This window comes from Heteronotia binoei, chromosome 21 (genome assembly GCF_032191835.1).
Source record: "Heteronotia binoei isolate CCM8104 ecotype False Entrance Well chromosome 21, APGP_CSIRO_Hbin_v1, whole genome shotgun sequence".
NCBI classification, from domain to species: domain Eukaryota; kingdom Metazoa; phylum Chordata; class Lepidosauria; order Squamata; family Gekkonidae; genus Heteronotia; species Heteronotia binoei.
In genome coordinates this window covers 28490436-28512011 of record NC_083243.1, presented here as the reverse complement: position 1 = coordinate 28512011, position 21576 = coordinate 28490436, and the positions used below count along the sequence as shown (strand labels likewise).

General features: G+C 45.8%; 1 protein-coding gene across 3 annotated transcripts in view; it reads left to right on the top strand.

Moving 5' to 3' along the window:
• Window positions 1–21576, top strand: part of WDR20 (WD repeat domain 20) — a 505375-nt gene that overhangs the window by 27811 nt on the left and 455988 nt on the right. For all 3 annotated transcript variants that reach the window (XR_009556645.1, XM_060263076.1, XM_060263075.1), the window contains exon 2: window positions 19018–19200. Coding sequence is in view for 2 of the 3 variants with exons in the window: in XM_060263076.1 (XP_060119059.1) it covers window positions 19018–19200 (183 nt within the window). In the remaining variant the exon portion in view is untranslated. The remainder of the gene's footprint in view (window positions 1–19017; window positions 19201–21576) is intronic.

Here is a 21576-nt window from a genome sequence, read left to right as displayed (position 1 = left end):
CGGGTTTGATTCCCCACTCCTCCACTTGCAGCTGCTGGAATGGCCTTGGGTCAGTTAAAGCTATTGCAGAACTGTCCTTGAAAGGGCGGCTCCTGTGAAAGCTCTCTCAGCCCACCCACCTCACAGGGTGTCTGTTGCGGGGGAGGAAGGTAAAGGAGATTGTAGGCTGCTCTGAGACTCAGAGTGAAGGGCAGGGTGTAAATCCAATATCATCGTCTTAAAAACACCACCTGACCAGTGCCTTAAGACTCTTGTCACAAAGGTATCCATTTTATGATTGCCAAAAGTAGTCTCCACCAGTCCCAATGAGACTGACCCATGATCATTCTTATGAGGTATGGGAGAAGTCTGGCCAAGGCAAATCAAGGTGGAGAACAAGAAAAGTAGATTGGGTATATCGCAGCGCCAGCTTCACGGCCTCACTAGATCTCTAATTTTCAGTCTCTTCGGGGTATTTTACTTGTTTCGATGGATGGGACCACTGCAGCTTTGTGTTTTTTCTCACACAATATAGGCTCACGAGAACTTGAACTTAAAACCACAGATTTATTGTTACAAACAGTCTTAAACTGGGGATATGGGAGATATTTACACAGGTTACTATTTTGTTTCAGGCTTCACGATTACTTTTTCTTTTGTTTTGAGTCTTTCACCGTTACACAGTTCACCTTCAACTCCCTCTCCACCTTTTGTCGAGGTCTGGCCTCTTGGGATATATGTGTCTAGTCACACCCCTCGACTGAAGACTCTTCTCTCAGCCCTTCTTGGTGTCTCTGACCCACATCTACTCCCTCAACCTCCTCACTAAGGTCTTTAGAGTAGTTTCCTGGTGTCTGCGACCGTTCAGGTCTTTAACTGACTCACACACACACACAGCCCTCTCGGCTGGTTAGGTCAAGCTGGCAGTCTCTGGAAGACTTCCCCGTCTCCTCATCCAGCTTCTTCTCAGGATCAGCTTCTTCTCAGCCTCTCTCAGGCCCGAACTGACCCTCTCAGTCTTTCTGTCAGGCTCCAACTCTGACAGACTCCTGACAGAACTCCTGCCTCAGCAGTTTCCTGTCACCAACCAACTTTTTTCCCTCCCTGAGAGCTGAGAGCACTCTGCCCCCACCCTCAGGTCACCTGACGCAGCCCTGTGCGCCTTCAGTTTATTCTTAACCCACTGCTTTCCGTCACATGTCCCTCCCCCTTTTGAGACATTGCGCAAGGCGAAAGGTCTCAGCCTTTTGCTGAGCAATGGGACATGGGCACACTTGCTTGGGTTACACTACGTTATAACACTTTTGTCATAATACCAACTTCAAAATTATATACATTCTTACTCAGTTATACAGTCTAATACTCTTTAACATTACTATACAAACAGACTTTTAACACTTCACATTCTTCTTGATAGCGCATCTGCTATCACATTTTGCTTCCCAGGGATATGCTGGATGTCAAAGTTGTAATCTTGGAGCTGTAAACTCCATCTTATCAGTTTGCTGTTCGTATCTTTAACTTGGTTCAACCATTTCAGGGGAGAATGATCTGTACACAGTGTAAACTTCCTTCCCCATAGGTATGGTTTCAATTTACCTATTGCCCACACAATCGCTAAACACTCTTTTTCAATTACTGAGAGGTGTTGCTCTCGGTCCAATAACTTTCTGCTCAAATACAGAACTGGATGATACAGTCCTTCCTCTCCTTGCTGACTTAAAGTTGCACCAACCCCAACATTAGATGCATCAGTAAAGAGGGTAAACTCCTTTGAAAACTCTGGAGTTTTCAACACCGGTTCCGTGGTCAGAACCACTTTCAGATGTTCATACGCTTGTTCACACTCTGAATTCCAGATTACTGGATCAGGGTTCTTCTTCTTGGTGCACTCACATAGCGGTGCTGCTATCGTGCTAAACTCAGGTATAAACCTCCTGTAGTATCCTACTACACCTAAAAATGCTCGTATTTGTTTCTTGGTTTGGGGTCTAGGCCACTCATGTATGGCTTGCACCTTTCCCCAATCTGCTTTGATCTTACCTCCTCCTAGCACATGCCCTAAATACTTAACCTCGGCCATGGCTAGTTGACACTTAGATGCTTTGATGGTGAGACCCGCATCTTTCACTCGTTGTAACACAATGGCCACATGCTGCAAGTGTTCCTTCCATGTAGCACTGTAAATAGCAATATCGTCAATATATGCAAGAGCAAATTCTTTCAGTCCCACTAACATCTTATCAATTACTCTCTGGAATGTGGATGGAGCATTCCTTAACCCAAATGGTAACACAGTAAACTCAAAGAGTCCCTCCTTGGTTATAAACGCTGTTTTCTGTTGATCTTTTGGATCCATAGCTACCTGCCAATAACCTTTTGTCAAATCTAAGGTGGAAATAAAATTGGCAGCTCCAATTGTCTCGACTAACTCGTCTATGCGAGGCATTGGATACACATCTGGTACGGTTATTTTATTCAATCTCCTGTAGTCTACACAAAACCTCATGGTTTTGTCCGGTTTGGGGACTAGGACTACAGGTGAGGCCCATGGACTTTCTGATGGTACAATTAAACCCAGTTGTAACATCTCTTCTACCTCCTGCTGTACATACTTGGCATTCGGGCCGGTCACTCTATATGGTTGGAGTGCTACAGGCCTCGAATCCCCTGTGTCAATCTTATGACACGCTAGGTTTGTCTTACCTGGTACATCTGAAAAAATTGTTTTGTACCCTCCCAATATTGTTTGTAACTGGCCTCTTTGTTCTCCATTAAGAGAAGGGGCGAACTGAACCTCCTTAAGGGTCTCTTCCTGGGATATTTTCCCCCAACCCGATAATTCAGTTCCCGCACACTCTCCCTTCTTTGCAACTAAAACCAAATTACCCCTGTCAAAATAAGGTTTTAGCATATTCACATGGAACACTTTACATTGTTCCCCATCTTCACTTAAGTTCACTACATAGTTCACGTTGGAGACCTTATGGGCGATGGTATAAGGTCCCTCCCAGGCCACATCTAACTTGTTCCTCTTCCTGGGCTTCAACACCAGCACTCTGTCTCCTGGCTTGAACTCTCTGTCTCTGGACTTGGAGTCGTACCACTGCTTCTGCCGTCGTTGCAATCTTCTCATGTTGTCTGCAGTCCCCGTCATCTGCTTGGCAATTCTTCCAGCGGTGCATTGTTCTTGCTTCTGCTGAATGAGCCGCTGCAATTCTGTTTCATCAGTTGTGATGCATAGCTGGTCTGTGGATGGGGAAGCCATACTGCTCAAAACTTGGACAGTTGGTTTCCTAGCTTGGACAACAGTTCCATTAGTTGTCTTGGGAGAGGATGACAAAGGAGCACACCTGCCAACTGACGACTCTGATCGAAGAGGCTTGCTGATCTGGACGGTTTCTTGCTCTGTTGCTTGGCTGTGTCCTCTGCTCACTGGTTGGGCCACCTCTGAGGGTTCCAAAAAGCCAAACATGCTCTCCCCTTCTTCTTCCGTCATCTCCCCAGTTCTCTGCCATAGTTCCTTCAGGCTGTCATCTTGTTGCTGCTCTCTCAGGAATTCTGCAGCAGGGATGGTCTGCAACATTGTTTCCTCTTCTTCTGCTGGTTGCTGTACCAACACCTCAGGCACCGGCTGGGGTCTGCTTCTTGTAACAATGTTTACAGGATTAGCTTGCTGTGTCTTTAATTCAGAAGCTAAATCATTGCCCAATAAAAGCGATGTTCCTATGTCACTCAGGACTCCCACAATCCAATCACCTTGGAACTCTCTATACTTGATAGGAACTTCTGCCAGGGCCACTTCAAATGTAGGTCCTTTAATGCCTTTTATGGTGTAAGATTTCCCAGGCAAATACTGATGACTTTTTACTAATTCTGGCTGTACTAGGGAAACCTGCGCCCCTGTGTCCCTATAAGCCTTGACTTCCTCGTCATTTACCATCACAGTCTCAGTATATTCCTCACTCAAGCTTTCCTGCACTTTCCACACCTTCAGAACACTATTGGGTCTTTCCGGTGGTGTGTTCTCTGGAAGTGAGGGGTTTGTTTCTACTTCTTTCTGTTGACTTTGCACTATTTTAACTGTCTTAGCTGGTGGGGTCTTTTTCCCTTTTTCTGGGCAAAATTTGGCATAGTGCCCAATTCCTCCACATTGGAAGCAAGCAGCTTGGGTCTTCCTGTATGGAGGTGGACTGTACCGCTTTGCAGGGTTGTTGTTACCCGCCCCAGACTTCTCTGGAGAGTTCCAGACTCGGGGTTTTTTAGTTGGAGCAGTCCACATTGATCTCCCTAGATCTGATTCAATCTCATCTAGAATCATAGCTGCTTCTTCTACTGTCTTCAACTTCTTGTCTCTCAGAACCCACCTATACTGAGAGGGGACTTGGTTATAAAACTGTTCCAAGCCCACTAAGTTTTTCAGGTCCTCTAAAGTGGAAACTTTACTCCCTTCAACCCATCTGTTCAGGGCCCTGTCTAACCGACAACCTAGTTGAGAGTATGTTTCTGTCGGAGCGGGAGTAGCAGAGTGAGGGAGATGACTTGCCCGACACAGGGCTTCAGGAAAGAAAATCAGGCAGACACGTGCACCTAGTGCCAAAAGGTGTATTAACATATATACACAACAAGTGCTCTCTTGTGCAGTCTATACAATATCACCTCCACGGACAAAGTGCTTCGCCTAACCACCATCTCACAGGGAGAGACCTGTGTGATGCACACACAGATCATATATAGTCCAAGCAGCCAATCCTGGCCGTGCTGACTCAGCAGATTGCATCACTTGGCTTCTGCCGGCTCAAGCCGGTCTGCTGATCAGGTCACTGTGACCTAGCCTGGCAGCTAGATCACCAGCTGTCATACTGTAGCTGTCAGACTGGGTTTATGTAGATTCTTGCTCCAACACACCTCCTAATCTATTTAAACCCAGTACACCAAAACACTTTACACAGTTTACATACATGTCCACCAGCAACATTACAGTTCATATTTACGTAGCTCGGAACCCTTTCCGGAATTCGTTCAGGAACTCATCATGATTGTAAAACACATCATCGTGTTCCTGTTCAGCCAGCTCTTTCAGACGCTTGGCTTCAGCCTCCTTCTCCCTTGCCTCGCACTCTGCCACCCAGGCTTTCCATTTCTTAGCCTTTTCTTTTAACATTTCCTCAAATCCGGGTGGGTCTGGATTGACAGTCAGAGTGACATAGGGACACTTGTACCTAGCGGGACGTTGGCCTTTGGTGGACCTGGCAGACACCCGTGGCCCTGTGCTTGGACCAGCTTTGTCTTCTTCGGGTTGCTCTGTTCCCACCTCCTGGGCTGGTTGCTCTGCCCCTGTAATTGGGTGTTGAACCTCCTGACTCTCACACTTTACCTCCAGTTCCTGCATTTGAGGCTCTGCCTCCTGACTCTGCTCGTCAGGCTCTGTGCCAGCATTCGGCTCACCTTCTCCAGCCCCACTGGGTGCCACCTCCTGGGCTGGAGTTCTGGGCTGCGCTCCAACATCGTTATCGCTACTTGGCAGCAGGACAAATTGTTTCTGCAAGGAGTGCAACCTTGGCCAGCTGCTTTCTTCATTGAACTGGGCACTCTTACTAAGTGTTATCTTGCTTTTGCTATTGCAGAAACGATAACACCTGGCCCTTGGCTTGTAGCCCAGAAAAATTAGGCTCTCTGCCCGGACATCCCCCTCCCCGCTACTCGTGGAGTGGATGCCAACCCGAGCCCGTGACCCAAAGACTTTTAAAGAACTCAAATCTGGGGTCTTGTTCAACAGTAACCTGTAAGGCACATTTTTCACAGTATTACACCAAACCCTATTTTGCAAAAAAACAGCTGCATGTATGGTTTCTGCCCAATAGGTCATTGGCAGTTGTGCATCCTCTAACATGCAATACATCACATTCTGCAATACAGCCCCATGCCCATTTTCTCGGGGCGTTGCCGGGTTCGTCAGACGGTGGGCGATGCCCTTGTTCTCCAGCCAACGTTTCATCTGGTTAGATAAGAATTCCCCCCCTCTGTCGGTTTGTACAGCTAGGAGATTCACCCCTAATTGTCTCTCCACTGCTTTGACCCACTTGGTGAATGTCTTATACACCTCAGACTTATGCACCATGGTGAAAACCCACGCGTACCTCGTGTGGTCGTCGGTGGCCACCAAGCAGTATCTCCTCCCCGACAGACTCTTTGGCAATGGGCCAATAACGTCTAAATGGACTAGTTCCAGGGCTCGTGTGCTTTCCCTTGAGCTTTCTTTAGCAACAGCACACGCCTTGCTTTTGGTCTTCTTGCAGACCTGGCAATCCAAGTAACATTTGCAAGGATTTACTTTCAAACTAGGCACAAGCTCCAGGGTTTTCTTTAACGCCCTAAATCCGCAGTGCCCGAGTCTCCTATGGAGCAAATGTATACAATTATTGTGCACAGGCTCATTCGACACCTGAGCCACCTGGGCACAATCACTCTGGACCACATACAGTTTACCTTCCCTCTTTCCTGTCACAAGCAACTTTCCCCCACCTCCCAGGATTTTGCAGCAGGTTTTCTCAAATCTCACCTGGTATCCCTGGTCAAACAGTGTGCTAACACTCAACAGGTTAGACTGCAGTGAGGGTACATACAACACATTTTGCAACATACATTTCAGTGCAGGAAATTCCACATTGCCTGAGCAAACAGAATTGGCAGTGGTCCCATCAGCCAATCTCACATACTTATGCTCAGGACTGTCAATGTTTTTCAACAACTCCTTCTCGCAGCAGAGATGGCTCGTTGCCCCGGAGTCTAAAATCCAAGCAGACCCTGTGCTCTCTACTGCAGACGTGACCAGCCGGGTTGCTTCCTCACACGGGCTGGCGGTCCTCCGCTCTCGCCGCACACGCCCCCGCCTCTTCTCCCTCTCAGGGCAAGCTCGGAGCAGGTGCTGCGACGACCCGCATCCATAGCAGCGACGGACTGCAAACGCAGTCGGCTCCACTTCCTCCACCTTCGGACGCCTGCCAGCAGCAAAAGCTGGCTCATTCTTGGCTGTCTTCCCGGACACACCGATAACAGCACGCTGCCCGGCCGACACCCCCGGACAGCTCACGGCCGCAATTCTCTCTTGGAAGTCAAGCAGGTGGGCACAGACGTATTCCATGGTCAGGGTCGCTACGTCCACCGTCTCCAGAGAAGTTATCAGGGGAGTGTACTCAGGTGGCAACGACGACAGCAAAATGTACACTCTGTCGTCTGGAGCTACAGTCTTACCTCTTGCCTCCAGCTCAACGAAACAGTCCGTTAGCCGTTTGATGTGATCTTTCACACACCCTCCAGCCGGCATAACGGTGCGGAACATCCTCCTTGTCAAGGCCATGAGGGAACCAGCAGTGGTGCTAACATGCACCGCACTCAACGCGTCCCAGGCAGCCTTGGGAGTGTCCTTCCCTCGCACATAAACCAGCTGGTCATCTCCTATAGACAGCACTATGTTGGCCAGTGCCTTATCCGATAACACAGTCTCGGCAGGAGATAAGTCAGCAGGGGGGTTACTCACGAACAGCCATTGCCCTTCACGCTTGAGGTAGTGTTGCATTCTCAGGCTCCACACCGCGTAGTTGGCTGAGGTGAGCTTCTCAACGGCTACTCCAAGCTGTTGCTGAGCCATCGTGCCGACTCCTCCTCACAGCTGGCTGCCGACGTCCCTCTGGCTCTCAAACAGAGAACGGTGGTGCTTCTGTGTCCTTCACCGGCGTTACTCGCCTCCGGCTCTTTCCAAACTCACAGTCAGCTCAACTCTCAACTCTCTCCTCCGCGCAGCGGAACCGCCCTGGGCCCATAACCCTGTCGGAGCGGGAGTTAGCAGAGTGAGGGAGATGACTTGCCCGACACAGGGCTTCAGGAAAGAAAATCAGGCAGACACGTGCACCTAGTGCCAAAAGGTGTATTAACATATATACACAACAAGTGCTCTCTTGTGCAGTCTATACAATATCACCTCCACGGACAAAGTGCTTCGCCTAACCACCATCTCACAGGGAGAGACCTGTGTGATGCACACACAGATCATATATAGTCCAAGCAGCCAATCCTGGCCGTGCTGACTCAGCAGATTGCATCACTTGGCTTCTGCCGGCTCAAGCCGGTCTGCTGATCAGGTCACTGTGACCTAGCCTGGCAGCTAGATCACCAGCTGTCATACTGTAGCTGTCAGACTGGGTTTATGTAGATTCTTGCTCCAACAGTTTCTCCAGGCTTTCTTCTGATTTCTCTAAATTTTTTCCTGCTTTGCTCTGCTGTTAAGCCAAAGCGGACTCTGACCCTTTCCTTATACAATTGATAATCAGAAGTCTCCTCATCCCTCAGTTCAGAGTAGATTTCACTCAACTCTCCACAGATCTGAGGTCTCAAATAAATCATTCTGTCCTCATCAGCAACTCTTAAATCTTTACATGTTCTTTCAAAATTAAACAAAAAAGCTTCTACATCATCCCCTTTTTGATACTTGGGGAATTTCTTTTGTTCTACTGTGAGGCACCTCTCATTTCTAGTATCACGTTGAAACTCAGGCCTTCCCTGAATCTCCTGGAGTTTCAAACTGTACATTTTTTCCTCATGTTCTCTCTCTCTTTCCGCTTCCCTCTCTCTTTGTTCTCTCTCTGCTTCCCTTTCTCTGCGTTCTCTCTCCTCTCTTTCTGATTCCAGCCTAGCCATTTCCATTCCTTTTTCTCTTTCGGCTTCCCTTTCTCTGTGTTCTCTCTCCTCTCTTTCTGATTCCCTTTCTGCTTGAATCTTGGCCATCTGAATTTCTTTTTCTGCTTCTATTCTGACCAATTCCAACTGTATTTTCATAGCCTCAATGCTCTGACCAGGATTCACCTCAGGAATCTCTTCTTGCGTCTGCCCATCCCCCGTGGCTGTGGTAGTTCTCTTAGGAGGAGCCATTTCTGACAGGAATTTTTCACAAAACTGTCTTAATTCCTTCACTGCAGTGTCCCTCTACTTTCTGTGTCTCTTAGTGACACTTATTTTGGGGTTTTTCTTCGAAATCCCACCGCTGCCACCAATTATCGCAGCGCCAGCTTCATGGCCTCACTAGATCTCTAATTTTCAGTCTCTTCGGGGTATTTTACTTGTTTCGATGGATGGGACCACTGCAGCTTTGTGTTTTTTCTCACACAATATAGGCTCACGAGAACTTGAACTTAAAACCACAGATTTATTGTTACAAACAGTCTTAAACTGGGGATATGGGAGATATTTACACAGGTTACTATTTTGTTTCAGGCTTCACGATTACTTTTTCTTTTGTTTTGAGTCTTTCACCGTTACACAGTTCACCTTCAACTCCCTCTCCACCTTTTGTCGAGGTCTGGCCTCTTGGGATATATGTGTCTAGTCACACCCCTCGACTGAAGACTCTTCTCTCAGCCCTTCTTGGTGTCTCTGACCCACATCTACTCCCTCAACCTCCTCACTAAGGTCTTTAGAGTAGTTTCCTGGTGTCTGCGACCGTTCAGGTCTTTAACTGACTCACACACACACACAGCCCTCTCGGCTGGTTAGGTCAAGCTGGCAGTCTCTGGAAGACTTCCCCGTCTCCTCATCCAGCTTCTTCTCAGGATCAGCTTCTTCTCAGCCTCTCTCAGGCCCGAACTGACCCTCTCAGTCTTTCTGTCAGGCTCCAACTCTGACAGACTCCTGACAGAACTCCTGCCTCAGCAGTTTCCTGTCACCAACCAACTTTTTTCCCTCCCTGAGAGCTGAGAGCACTCTGCCCCCACCCTCAGGTCACCTGACGCAGCCCTGTGCGCCTTCAGTTTATTCTTAACCCACTGCTTTCCGTCACAGGGTATTGATCAGTAGTTATATTAGCTGCCTGCTAACTTTGAGGACAGCAAGGATGACTTTCTAAACTAATAGTTGCCTTTCTTTATGCCTGACCTTTGCCAATGGAGAAAAAGCATTCAAGGTGGAGATGCTTTGTTGTCACTTCAGGCAGAAAAAGGCTCACGCACCCTTGGCCTGCCAAGCCTTGGGCAGCTGCACTGCTCATGTTGTGTAAAAATAGCATGAATGTCGTCAACACCTGTCATAGAGCAGAATCTTCCATTCACTTACCCTGTTAATTTTGCCCCTTAATTTAAGCCCTAAAAATTGAAGCTCATAAACTGGCTCTGTGGGAGGGGTGCATGTGAGTACTGTGTGTCAGTAATTGTTCCCAGTAAGCTGCCATGGAGTTTCGATTTAAAAAAAAAAAGTTTGGCTTCTCTGCTTATACATCCAGTGAAACTCATGGACTCGATGCCCCCTGGGCATTTAGTGATGGTTACATTTGTACAGGAAGAGGTGATAACTGCAAATGCAATTTGGGAGTTGGGATAGACAGTGCGCTTCAGTGGAAAATTGGGTAGAATGTTGAAGAACACGTGCACAAAGCAGATTTTAAAAATGTACACCTCCAGAGCATGGATCGTTCTCAGGAAAGAGAAATGAAAATGGGGTTTGTACTAGAAAGGCTTCATTTATATTGGGTTGCATCCCAGTCGTGTTGCTCAGCTATGTGGGGGCTGCCTTCCATTGGTATGGAGACATACCTTGTATGGGTGGAATATGCTGTCTCTTTGCTGGGCAGGGTGGTTGGAGAGTCCAAAGTCAAATGGGCTGTTCCTTCCCCTTCTGTCTCCTTAATGAATCTTGGAAAAATGATTGCAAATGAAGAAGTTGCAGAGCTATGTGTTTGCAGTGCGCTTTCCCAAGGATTTATGTATGTTCTCTTGAGTCATTCATTCACTGCCGGGGCTGGTTTAATAATTTAGGAAAAGTGCTTCCCAGTACAGAAAATTCTGTTTCTAACTGTTCCATAATACATTGACTTTCTGCTCACTTTAGGCTGGCAAAGCAATCTTTATCCTTTGGGTTTATATTCCTGGTGTTGCTTCAATTGACTTATTATGCATTAAAGTTCAGGGAATAATGCTGGATACCTTGATGCATGCGAGCAAAAATGGAAAAGGCTGTACGTTCTGCTGCCAGAATTCTGAATCGCCATTAGCAGCAACAAGAGAAACCACATTTTTGCTGTTTTTACGGCTGTACCTCTTGTGGCAGCCTGACAGGCCAAAATGTAGCCTGTAAAGCTCATTCCCATCACCATATATTCATAGCTGACTTGGCTGGTAAACAGGTAATGCTTTTATTGGCACAGAGGTAAGATGGAGAAAGCATTATTTGGTATATACCGATTTAGGCACTGTTTTATTTTTTTGAGCTGTCCCTTGATTTTTGTGGCTTTCTTCTGCTGTTTCTATTAATGTTTTAGCATATTAGTTTTTTTGGGGGGGATTGTTATGGGCTCTTATAGCTGTGAGTTGCATTGGGACATTTAATTAGAAAGATGGGTTTTTAAAAATCTATTATGCTTGTGTGCCTTGAGTGGAGCCAGTGAAAAAGGTGACAGCCCTGTGTTGTATGTTTGATAATGATGTACACTGTCCTGAGCCCTTCAGGGGAGGGTAGTTTATAAATTATTATTATTATTAATAATAATAGTAACTGAATTTTGAGTAACTCCAATTCCCCTCCCCCCCAATCCTGGCTTTAAATCTTTTAGAAGTAGAAGATGATGATATTGGATTTATATCCCGCCCTCCACTCCGAAGAGTCTCAGAGCGGCTCACAATCTCCTTTACCTTCCTCCCCCACAACAGACACCCTGTGAGGTGGGTGGGGCTGGAGAGGGCTCTCACAGCAGCTGCCCTTTCAAGGGCAACCTCTGCCAGAGCTATGGCTGACCCAAGGCCATGTTAGCAGATGCAAGTGGAGGAGTGGGGACCAAACCCAGTTCTTCCAGATAAGAGTCTGCACACTTAACCACTACACCAAATTGGGGTTTTGAGGTGGTTGAAAGAATGATCCCATTTACTGCCGAATCAGTGTGTGCTAACAATGTTAGCAGAAAAAGTCAAAACTACCATGTACACACACTGGGTTTGCCCATACTTCATCTAACATGACTGACTGGCCGCATAGCCCTGACAATTATAACCAATCTATTTATGTGTATGGGGCAGAAAAAGTCATCATCAGAAAATTTGGTGCTCCACTGCTGCCTAGGATATTCTTTGTTTGGTGTAGTAGTTAAGTGCGTGGTCTCTTACTGGGAGAACCGGGTTTGATTCCCCAGTTCTCCATTTGCAGCTGCTTGGGTCAGCCATAGCTATCTGAGAGCTGTCCTTGAAAGGGCAGCTTCTGTGAGAGCTCTCTCAGCCCCACCTACCTCACAAGGTGTTTGTTGTGTGTGTGTGGTGGTGGGGGGAAGGTAAAGAAGATTGTAAGCCTCTCTGAGACTCTGAGATTCAGAGTATAGGGCAGGGTATAAATCCAATATCATCATCTTTGGCCAAAGGATTGAGGAAGGATGGAATTTAACAGCGGCAGATACTTTTGACATTTTCATCCTTCAGTAGCAATGTCATTGTTAGTATTAGATAGTACTTGCAGGAACAGTATAACAGCAGTAGTAGTAAACGTTGGTGTTTGCTAATGACTCGACAAGAGCTACTGACTTAGATAGCTAATTGCTGCTGAAGACATCCTCCATACATTCTTTGTGTTTGTTGAAACCTCTGCATTGGCCAGTTGCTGGGGAGCATACAGTTGGGCAGGGCCTTCATGCCAGGCTGGTGGGTTTCTCTAGCGATTCTTGGTGTTGGAAACTGGATGCTGGATCTTGCAGGTTGTTCTTAGATACAGTATGTTTTATGCTGCAGATACCAGACTTGGATGAGACTTTGCACATTTTTTTCGCCTCTGGCAAGAGATATTTGAATCCCAAAGGGTTTTAACACAGAAGCAAGTACATACTGGGGAGGGACTGTGGCTCAGTGGTAGAACATTTGCTTGGCACGCTGATGGTCCCAGGTTCAATTCCCTGCATCTCCTACAGAAAGGATCAGGTAATAGATGGTGTGGGTCCTGAGACCTTGAAATTTCAGTGTTAGGGAAGGAGGCATGACTTTGTGGTGGGAGCTTCTGCTTTGCACGCAGAAGGCTCCAGGTTCCTTCCCCAGTATCTCCAATTAAAAGGACTAGGTAGTAAGTGATGTGGAAGAACTCAACCTGAGACCCTGGAGAGCCATTGCCAGTTTGAATAGGCAATACTGACCTTGGTGGACCAGTGGTCAGATTCAGCATAAGGCAGGTTTCTGTTTTCAGTGTATACTTCGTTTTCTGATTCCTGCCTGAGATACTGGATTCAGTTCCAATGCACTCTCCATCTGGTTTATCACTCCAGGATACCTGAGCATGCATCATGTACTTGTAACGTTGATATATTACTGTCGTTAAATAATTATCTATCTTAATGCTGACAGGTGCTGCTTCAGATTGAAATGTCTTAGGACCCACAGTCTCTTATCAAAACTTGGCCTCCTTTTGCCTGCTATCTGAAAAAATACTGTACTAGAAAGCTGAAAAAATATATCCCCCAAAGCCATAAAAGCTGAATGTTGTATCATAGCATGTCTGTTAGTTGGCTTATGTGGTACTTCCAGGTTATCCTCTATGTAAGAAACACATAACTTTGGTCTCTAAAACTCTTGAGGTCTGTTTCTTACTTCCACAATAATTTGAAATTAAGCTTAATTTTGGCTCAGCAGGCACTTAACTAGGCCCCTGATATACAGCCAGATGTGTTTCCTTTGCAAGAAGAAACACAGGTATATATGCTGTTCTCTAAATAATTTGTTTCCTTGCATCAAACTGCTTTTGAAAATTCTTCCTCTAGTGCCAAATTGCCTCCAGTGCTTCTGATCTCACTTCCTCTGTCAGACATCTAATGAAGAAACAGAATGCTCCATTTTTTTTTTAAAAAAACCCCTAGAGTCAAACTTTGTTTTATGGGTATACTTTGGCTTGCAAGCAAGTTACTAGTTCACCTGGTTGCAGAATAAGAACTGAAATTACACAATTAATTAAAGCTTAACCAAACTGTGTGGGGCTTCTAGCGATTTGTGGCAAGGATGAAACCTTTATACAGGTGCTAGTTTGAAAGGAAAGTGGGCCCCATCTCGGAGCAGACATGATTTGATCATGAGTCAGAGTTAAGTTCTTTTCAACTATGCACACAGGAAAAAATAATAATCTATGTGTATAATGTCAGTGGTTCTTTTGATTCTCATACCTCCTATATCTAGATCACAGCATTTGTGATCTGTTAATCACCTACTTCCTCCATGTATCAGTGTCTTTAATGTCTTTTTGAGATTAAAGTATAATATACAATCCCGAGGTTGAGCAGTCCAAGTATCTGGCTGCTGGGTAACCTAGAAATGTGATGCTTTTGCCAAGGAATCTGAAGTATTTTCTGGCATCTAAATACATTTTCAGTTCTGACATATTACTTTGCACTTTTTTGACCTCATATCGATACATTGAGTGATCTTGTGTAGGCTGTAGTTTAATATTTGCCATTTGGCATCAGTATTTTTTTTTAAAAGACATCATGAGGCACTTCTATGGTATTTCCAGAAAAAACATTTAAACCAAGCAGACAAAAAACTGATTTTAAACTTGCTGTGCTGAGTTAAAAGTCACCCTTATTATGGGCCATGTACTTCTGACCCGCTAATTTGCGCATGACTGTTGACTCAACTTTGGTTGATTTTTACCATATATATTTTTTAAAATTAGTGTGAAATCTTTTTTACTGATGTGTTCCTCCAATGTAAAGAGCCTTCCACAGATGCAAGGGGCAGAAAGCTACTTGCACTTGAGGAAATGCTGGTGCCAGCAGAACAGACTTGTACTATCCAACCTATAGTGTGCAAGTTGCATGGTACTAAGATTAGGTACTTGTTTATGAAGACATTTGTACTAATGTACAGTTTGGTGTAGTGATTAAGTGTGTGGACTCTCATCTGGGAGAACTGGGTTTGATTCCCACTCCTCCACTTGCACCTGCTGGAATGGCCTTGGGTCAGCCATAGCTCTTACCAGAGTTTTCCTTGAAAGGGCAGCTTCTTTGAATGTTCTCTCAGCCCCACCTACCCCACAAGGTGTCTGTTGTGAGGAAAGAAAATAAAGGAGATTGTAAGCGTCTCTGAGACTTTAATTCAGGGAGAAGAGCGGGGTATAAATCTACAGTGGTCTTCTTCTAAAAGCCATTGGTTAGTTGTGTGAACATGGTAGTTAACAGCAGAGAAGTATGGAAAAAGTACCTTCCATATTTTAACTAATTCCAGTGTTGATCCAATTAGAACAATGTATATTCATTTGTAGTAGTTTTTAAAGACTGAATTATTTTGCTTTCCCCCATAACCTTTGTGACAGACTGTCAAAGGTTAATGTGTCACAAGAGTCTGAGAACCTTTGAGTGACAGGCAGTTCAAACTGAATTTTGTTGATTGTCAGTTAAGAAATGAAAATTGGGAACTGACAGTTGAAGAGACTGAGGAGAGGGAAAGAAGCTGAAGGAATAAGTGGATCACAGTGGATCCCCATGCAAGTCAAAAAGGGACAGAGCCTCAAGTCAAGAGAAGTCACCTTTGCCCTGTGGAAAGGAAAATACTTCTGCAATGAGGAACGATCGCTGTTAGGGATGGACATGAATTGGGAAAATGGAGGTTTGTCATGGTTTGTGGGGTCTCATGAACCATGAAAGTTCATGAACCTTCCTATTTACTGAACTGGTTTGTTTTGTGAGGTTCATGATGTAGTTGAACACCTCTCCCCCCCCTACCCCCATGGGCTAAAGGTGTCAGACTCACAGCAAGTCTCCAGCTGACTCTTCTCTACCTGCCCTCCAGGTTTGGTGAGGATTGGATTGGAGGGGTTGAATTACAGCCCCCAGGAAAGTTCTCTCTGTGGAGATCACAGCCACAGGTTCAGGGGTGTTTCGGAGGGACTCCCTGCTAGCTAGAAGCATCAAACTTGCAGAAGACTTCCCTGGGATGCCCCTCTACCTCCTCTCCAAGTTTGGTGAGGATTGGATATAGGAGAGCCGAGAAGCAGCCCCCCAAAGCAGGTGCCCTCCGGAAAAAGCTCTTTGGGGAAATCACAGCTGCGGGGGGGGGGGGGGGTTGTGTGTGTGGGGAGTGTGTTGAACAGCCCCCTGCAAGCTGAAAGCATCTAATTTGCAAATCTTCCTAGGATGTCTCTCTTCCTGTCCTCCAAGCTGGGGAGGATTGGCTGGGGGGGAGGGGGGGCTGAACACTGCCCACCTCCTCATCATAGACATTGTTGCTGCAAATGCAATCCTTCTCCTCGGGCTCAGTAGGCAGTCACCCATCTGTCTCCTCCTGGAGAATCCTAGAGTCCAAAAGAAAGGGGGGCAACAGGAGGTCTGGCTCAGGATAGGGGATAGAGAGTTGGAAAACCAAGGTGAGGGCCAGGCACAGCAGCTGATGATGTTAAGCCTGGGGGGTGGGGTTGCCCAGAGGCATGGAAATTGAGGATCCTATGATTTAAAGTGCATAGAGGGGGACCCAGTGGGAGGTCTGGCGCAGATGATGGGGGTGGGGTGGGGGTGGAGAGTTGGAAAACCAAGACAAAGGATGGGCACAGCAAGGGCAGCTGATGTTAAACCCAGTGGGGGGGGGAGGTGCCCAGAGGTGAGGAAGTTGAGGATCCTAGGGTCCAAAGTGCAAAAGAGGGGGACCTAACAGGAGGCCTAGTGCAGCGTGGTGTGTGGTAGAAAGTTGGGAAACTGAGACAAGGGGTGGGCACAGCAAGGACAGCAGATGATGCTAAGCCGGCGGGCGGGGGGGGGGCACAGAAGTTGAAGGTCTAAAGGGCAAGGGGGGGGGGGAGAAATTGTGGGTTCAAAAATCCCACTGAGGGGAAATGTGAGTCCTCAGCCAAGGAACACACTGAATGAGTCCTCTGTTCAGCTTGAGCCAAAGGACAGGTGCCTCAGAGCCTTTAGTAAGCACCAAACACCCTCAACCCCACTGTTTTCACACTGAGGAATGACTTTCAATTCCATTTCCTCTCTGCCTCTCTCTCTGCTTGCTGCAAAGTAAAAACAGTGTGTGTGATCTAGAGGCATATAGCCATTCTGCTCTGATAGAACATAATAGGCGCTCTCTTGTTAGCAGCCAGCACTGCCTGTTGAGCTTTGGAGGCCACTATTGGTGTTTCCACGGCTGCAGAAGTCCACTCCCCCCCACCCCCGTTTTGATCGGTGCCAGCCTGTCTGTTTGCCATACTAACTGTGCAAACTTTTGTGAAAACCATGAGGGTTGCTGGGAGGTTCGTTTCGACCCTCAACTGACAAACCATGAACCATGTGATATTCTGGACAAATTTAGGTTTGTCCATCCTTAAGCCGTAGCGAAGGATTTGGGGGACTTTGTTGTATATTCCTGCCTTCTAAACCTTAGTAGTCAGTGAAACTCGGGAACCTCAGCTCAAGTGTTTAAGCAGGCACTAAAAAGAAAGCTTCTTTCCTCAAAGTTTTGAAGATCTTGCTGAAAAGCAAAAACACTTGTTGGCAACATATTTTCAGGATTTATTGTGATTACAAAGTTACTTCCATTTTTATTATCGGTTCACCTCATACATCCTACCCCTGATTCCACATGACCTTTTCCCCTCCAAATTAAATAAAATATTTTGTTTATTTTGAACTTTCAAAAGCCTTTAGTATGCTGTTACAGAAGTAGTATACAAGCAGGTGATTTTGTTTCTTCTCTCAAGTCCCAGGGCTGGGCCAGCATCAAACAATATAACATGACAAGGTGAGACAGCTATAGATCAACTAATTAGGAGAAAAATAGATATAGGGGCTGCTCAGCAAGAAAAAGGGGGGCAGGGGCCACTCCTGTGAATAAGAGGGCGAGATTGCCATAACATTCAAGCACACTGACCCATGCCATGGCATCACATGATGAATTTCACTGACTTAGTCAGCAGCAGCAGCTAAGGAGGTGCTTCAGAGTTGGGGAAATGTGGTGTTGTGGTATGGGTAAGTACATCTGAAGATTACAGAGAGGAGTGAGAAATCTGTATAGAGCAGCCCCTTTTGATAACCCTGCATTGAGTGTAATATCTCTAGTACTGACTGTTGTTACTTGTCCATGTTCTTACAGTTAATTGGGCCTTTTATCCCGGGATAAAGGACTAGATCATCAGGTTAGGCAACCGGAAGGGCTTACTTAGTGGAAGGAGGCAAGGTAGTGTAGCAGTTGGAGCATTGGATCTGGAAGGCCCAAGTTTGAAACTCCAGTCTGTCATGGCAGGTTGCTGTGTGACTTTGTGCCCATTACACTCTTAGCCTTACAAAACTGAGATTGGAAGAATATCATAAATTGCTATGGGTCCCCACTGGGGAGAAAGGCAGAGGATAAACAAAGTAAAATAAATCAGGTGGTAGATTTTTCTGTGTCTTCCCTTCCCTACTGTAGTCCTCTGCAGCTGATAGTTGCAGCACTTACAGGTACCAAAAAACCACCAGTCATGAAAGGTTGCAGTGAGAAGGTGGAATTTGGCAAAATCCTCTTGTGTCGCTTAAGCATGAATGCAGCCTGCAAGGATGCCACTTTACCTATCAGGTGGTTACTCATCTCTCAGCAGAGATTTTCTAGGAAAACGGGAGAAAATGCTGCTGTGCCAGATTCTTCTGTTGGCAGGGTCCAAACCCGGGTTTCCCACATCACAACCAAAAGCTCTCTCACTGTGTGACCACTTTGTGTCTTGGGTAAGCAGAAATGGGGACTTCCCACATGTTAATAATGCAACTCTTATGTGTAAATGCCTGAGTGCATGAACTAGATTAGTAGACAGTGCAAGCCTTAGAGCTTACTTACCAGCAAGTCAGCTTGTGGCAAAAGACTCTCTCGTAGCTTTTGGACTGCTATAGTGTGAATAAAGCGGGGCCTTGATTGTACGAGCTAGCAATTAACTGGACACTGAAGGTGGCTTAATTCTTGAAGCTGGTCTTTTTAACTCTGTGGTTTTAATTTTCTCATGCCTTTGGGGTTGTTATATGCAGTAGCCTTGCCCGTTCTGTTATAAAGCACCTGTTGCTAATCTTGTTTTTCATCTGTTTTGCAGGCTGCTGACTTGAGTAAACCAATAGATAAAAGGATATACAAAGGAACACAGCCTACGTGTCATGACTTCAATCATTTAACAGCCACGGCAGAAAGTGTCTCCCTACTAGTGGGCTTCTCTGCAGGCCAGGTGCAACTTATAGATCCTATTAAAAAAGAAACTAGCAAACTATTTAACGAGGAAGTAAGTGGAAGTCTTACTCTTTGGGGCATGCAAATATATTTGTATTTTTTCTAAAGTTCCTCTCTGCATCAGTCACTTTTCTACTTTGAAGCAGTCTGCCTGTGTGAGCGATGATCAGAAAATACTTCTCTTTTATGTACTATGAAACCATTGCTGAAACGTTGCACTTCGGAAGATGATGTGCTTCTCTCTAGTCCCCCCCTTCAGCTTGCAGCTAGAAGGCAGGAACACTTTGCCATGGTACCCAGCTGTGTCTGACAACACAATGTTTTTGATCCCCTGACGCTTTGAGCTCCCCTTCTTGCCTGCACATTCTCTCCAATTTCAGTTTAGGAGCTGACTTTATTTAGTGTTCCATCTGCATCAGCATTTGCTAGCCATGGTCTCAAAGTACAAGTGTTGCAACAGGTCAGAGCCAGTTTGCAAACAGTGAGTGAAAACACTGGCACAGATGCCACATAGGTCATCGCTTAGAAACTGAAAGGAGGAGCAGGTGAGCACATGAGACATCTTCTAACTGTGAAGTGGAGGCTGGGCAGAGTTAAGCCTGCACCGGGCCTCTCTTTGAAAAGGGCCTCAGAGATCAAAGATGACTTTTCAGATGTTTAAAGAGCCAGTTTGGTGTAGTGGTCAAGTGCATGGACTCTAATCTGGGAGAACCGGGTTTGATTCCCCACTCCTCCACATGCACCTGCTGAGTGACCTTGAGTCAGCCATAAGTTCTCAGCAGAGCTGTTCTTTCAAGAAGAGCTCTCTCAGCGCCACTTACCTCACAGAGATATTATGGAGAGAGGAAGGGAAGGTGATTGTAAGCCACTCTTGAGTGAAGGGCGGGGTATAAATCCAATCTCTTCTTTTTCTTAAGTAGAAGAATAAGGAATCTGTACAGTTTAAAGCAATTTGGCTTCAGGAACTGTTCACACGTTGACACTAAGGTAGTTGCAGGCCTCGGTTCTGTGTTCAGTATCTTAACTCCATTTAACTTGTGCTTAGTAGATTCCTTCTTAGATTTCCATGTCCTCTTATACAGGACATTCCTCGGTTTCAAAAATTGTTTGGAGGAGATGCTGCTAAAGTACCTGAAGGCAGTTTAGGGTGCACAGAGATGGTGAAGCAGTTTTTTGGACACTGGAAGATCAATGACTCCGAAGGAGTTTTAACTTAGCTGTGAACATTATTCGCATACTCACTTCGCACTAGTGGATCAACGCACTTTACACAGAGATGTGTCACAGATCTGCATTTGGTATATTTTCATAATTTTCAGTGGTTAAGAGAAGATGCCACTATGACATGCTGTCGAAAGGGGGGGGGGAACAATTGCTGTAGGAGAGTGTGACTTGTTAAAGTATGGTATAGTAGCATATTTTAAACAGTTCACTTGTAACTGTTCTGAACTTTAACGCCTAGCAGACTTCAAAACTTGTGACTGCATGAAAATGCTAGCCTACCAGTTGTTTGAAGTGAGTGTCCTTTTAGAATAGAGTATAATGTGAATGCTAATTCTACTGGGAAGCAAGTTTCTAAAACATGCAATGCCAAAAGGTCTGGTTGACCATCCACCGGTAAGGTCTGCTTTAGAAGTGCCACCCAGTGTGAGTGAGTATGCTAGACGCTCTGCTAGATACAGACACTTGGTCTTGACTCTTGCTGAAACGGTGACAAGTTGATGTCTCAACTCTTATTTCTTGTACAGCCCAATTCTTTGGGAGACGGTTCAGAACACTCCTGTGAGCCATGTCCTGCCCCCTTTCTCTTTTGTGTTAATCACATCCTTGCATTTCTTATATGCTGTACCAGGTTCATGCCTTTTTTGCCAAGCTGATGCCAACGTTTACACACTGTCTTTGTACGAATACAGCGGGTTTTGGTAACCTTTACACAGTGGATTTGCTATATCTCATGTTTCTATATGTCTTGAGTTGAATAAGAAGATAAGTTCTTTGTGGTTTCTGTGCATCACAAGATATGGGACTGCAGCCTGCTCAGAATAACATTCAGAATCTCTTAGAGCTAAGCTAGAAACGCCCGTTCTGCTCATTTTGAGAAAAAGAGGCAACAGCGTACATACTTCAAGCAGGAGAAGCCAGGCCTCCCTGGTCAGTTCTGCAGTGGTAACACTGGTAAGAATTTTCTCTATGGACTTTGTAAGCTAAACTGCCACATACCTTCTGCTATCCTCTACTTCTGTTAAGTGAGATTTCGCTGCCTTCTCACACAGGTGAGTCCCTTTATGGCACGGAGGCCCACTTTCAGAAAGTGCCAAGCACTAACAGACACTCCTGTTGTCATTTCTTCTTGGGCAAAGGCCCACTGGCCAAGAAATATTTATAGCTTAGCTTTGGATGATTCCAAATGCTACCCTGCACAGGCTTG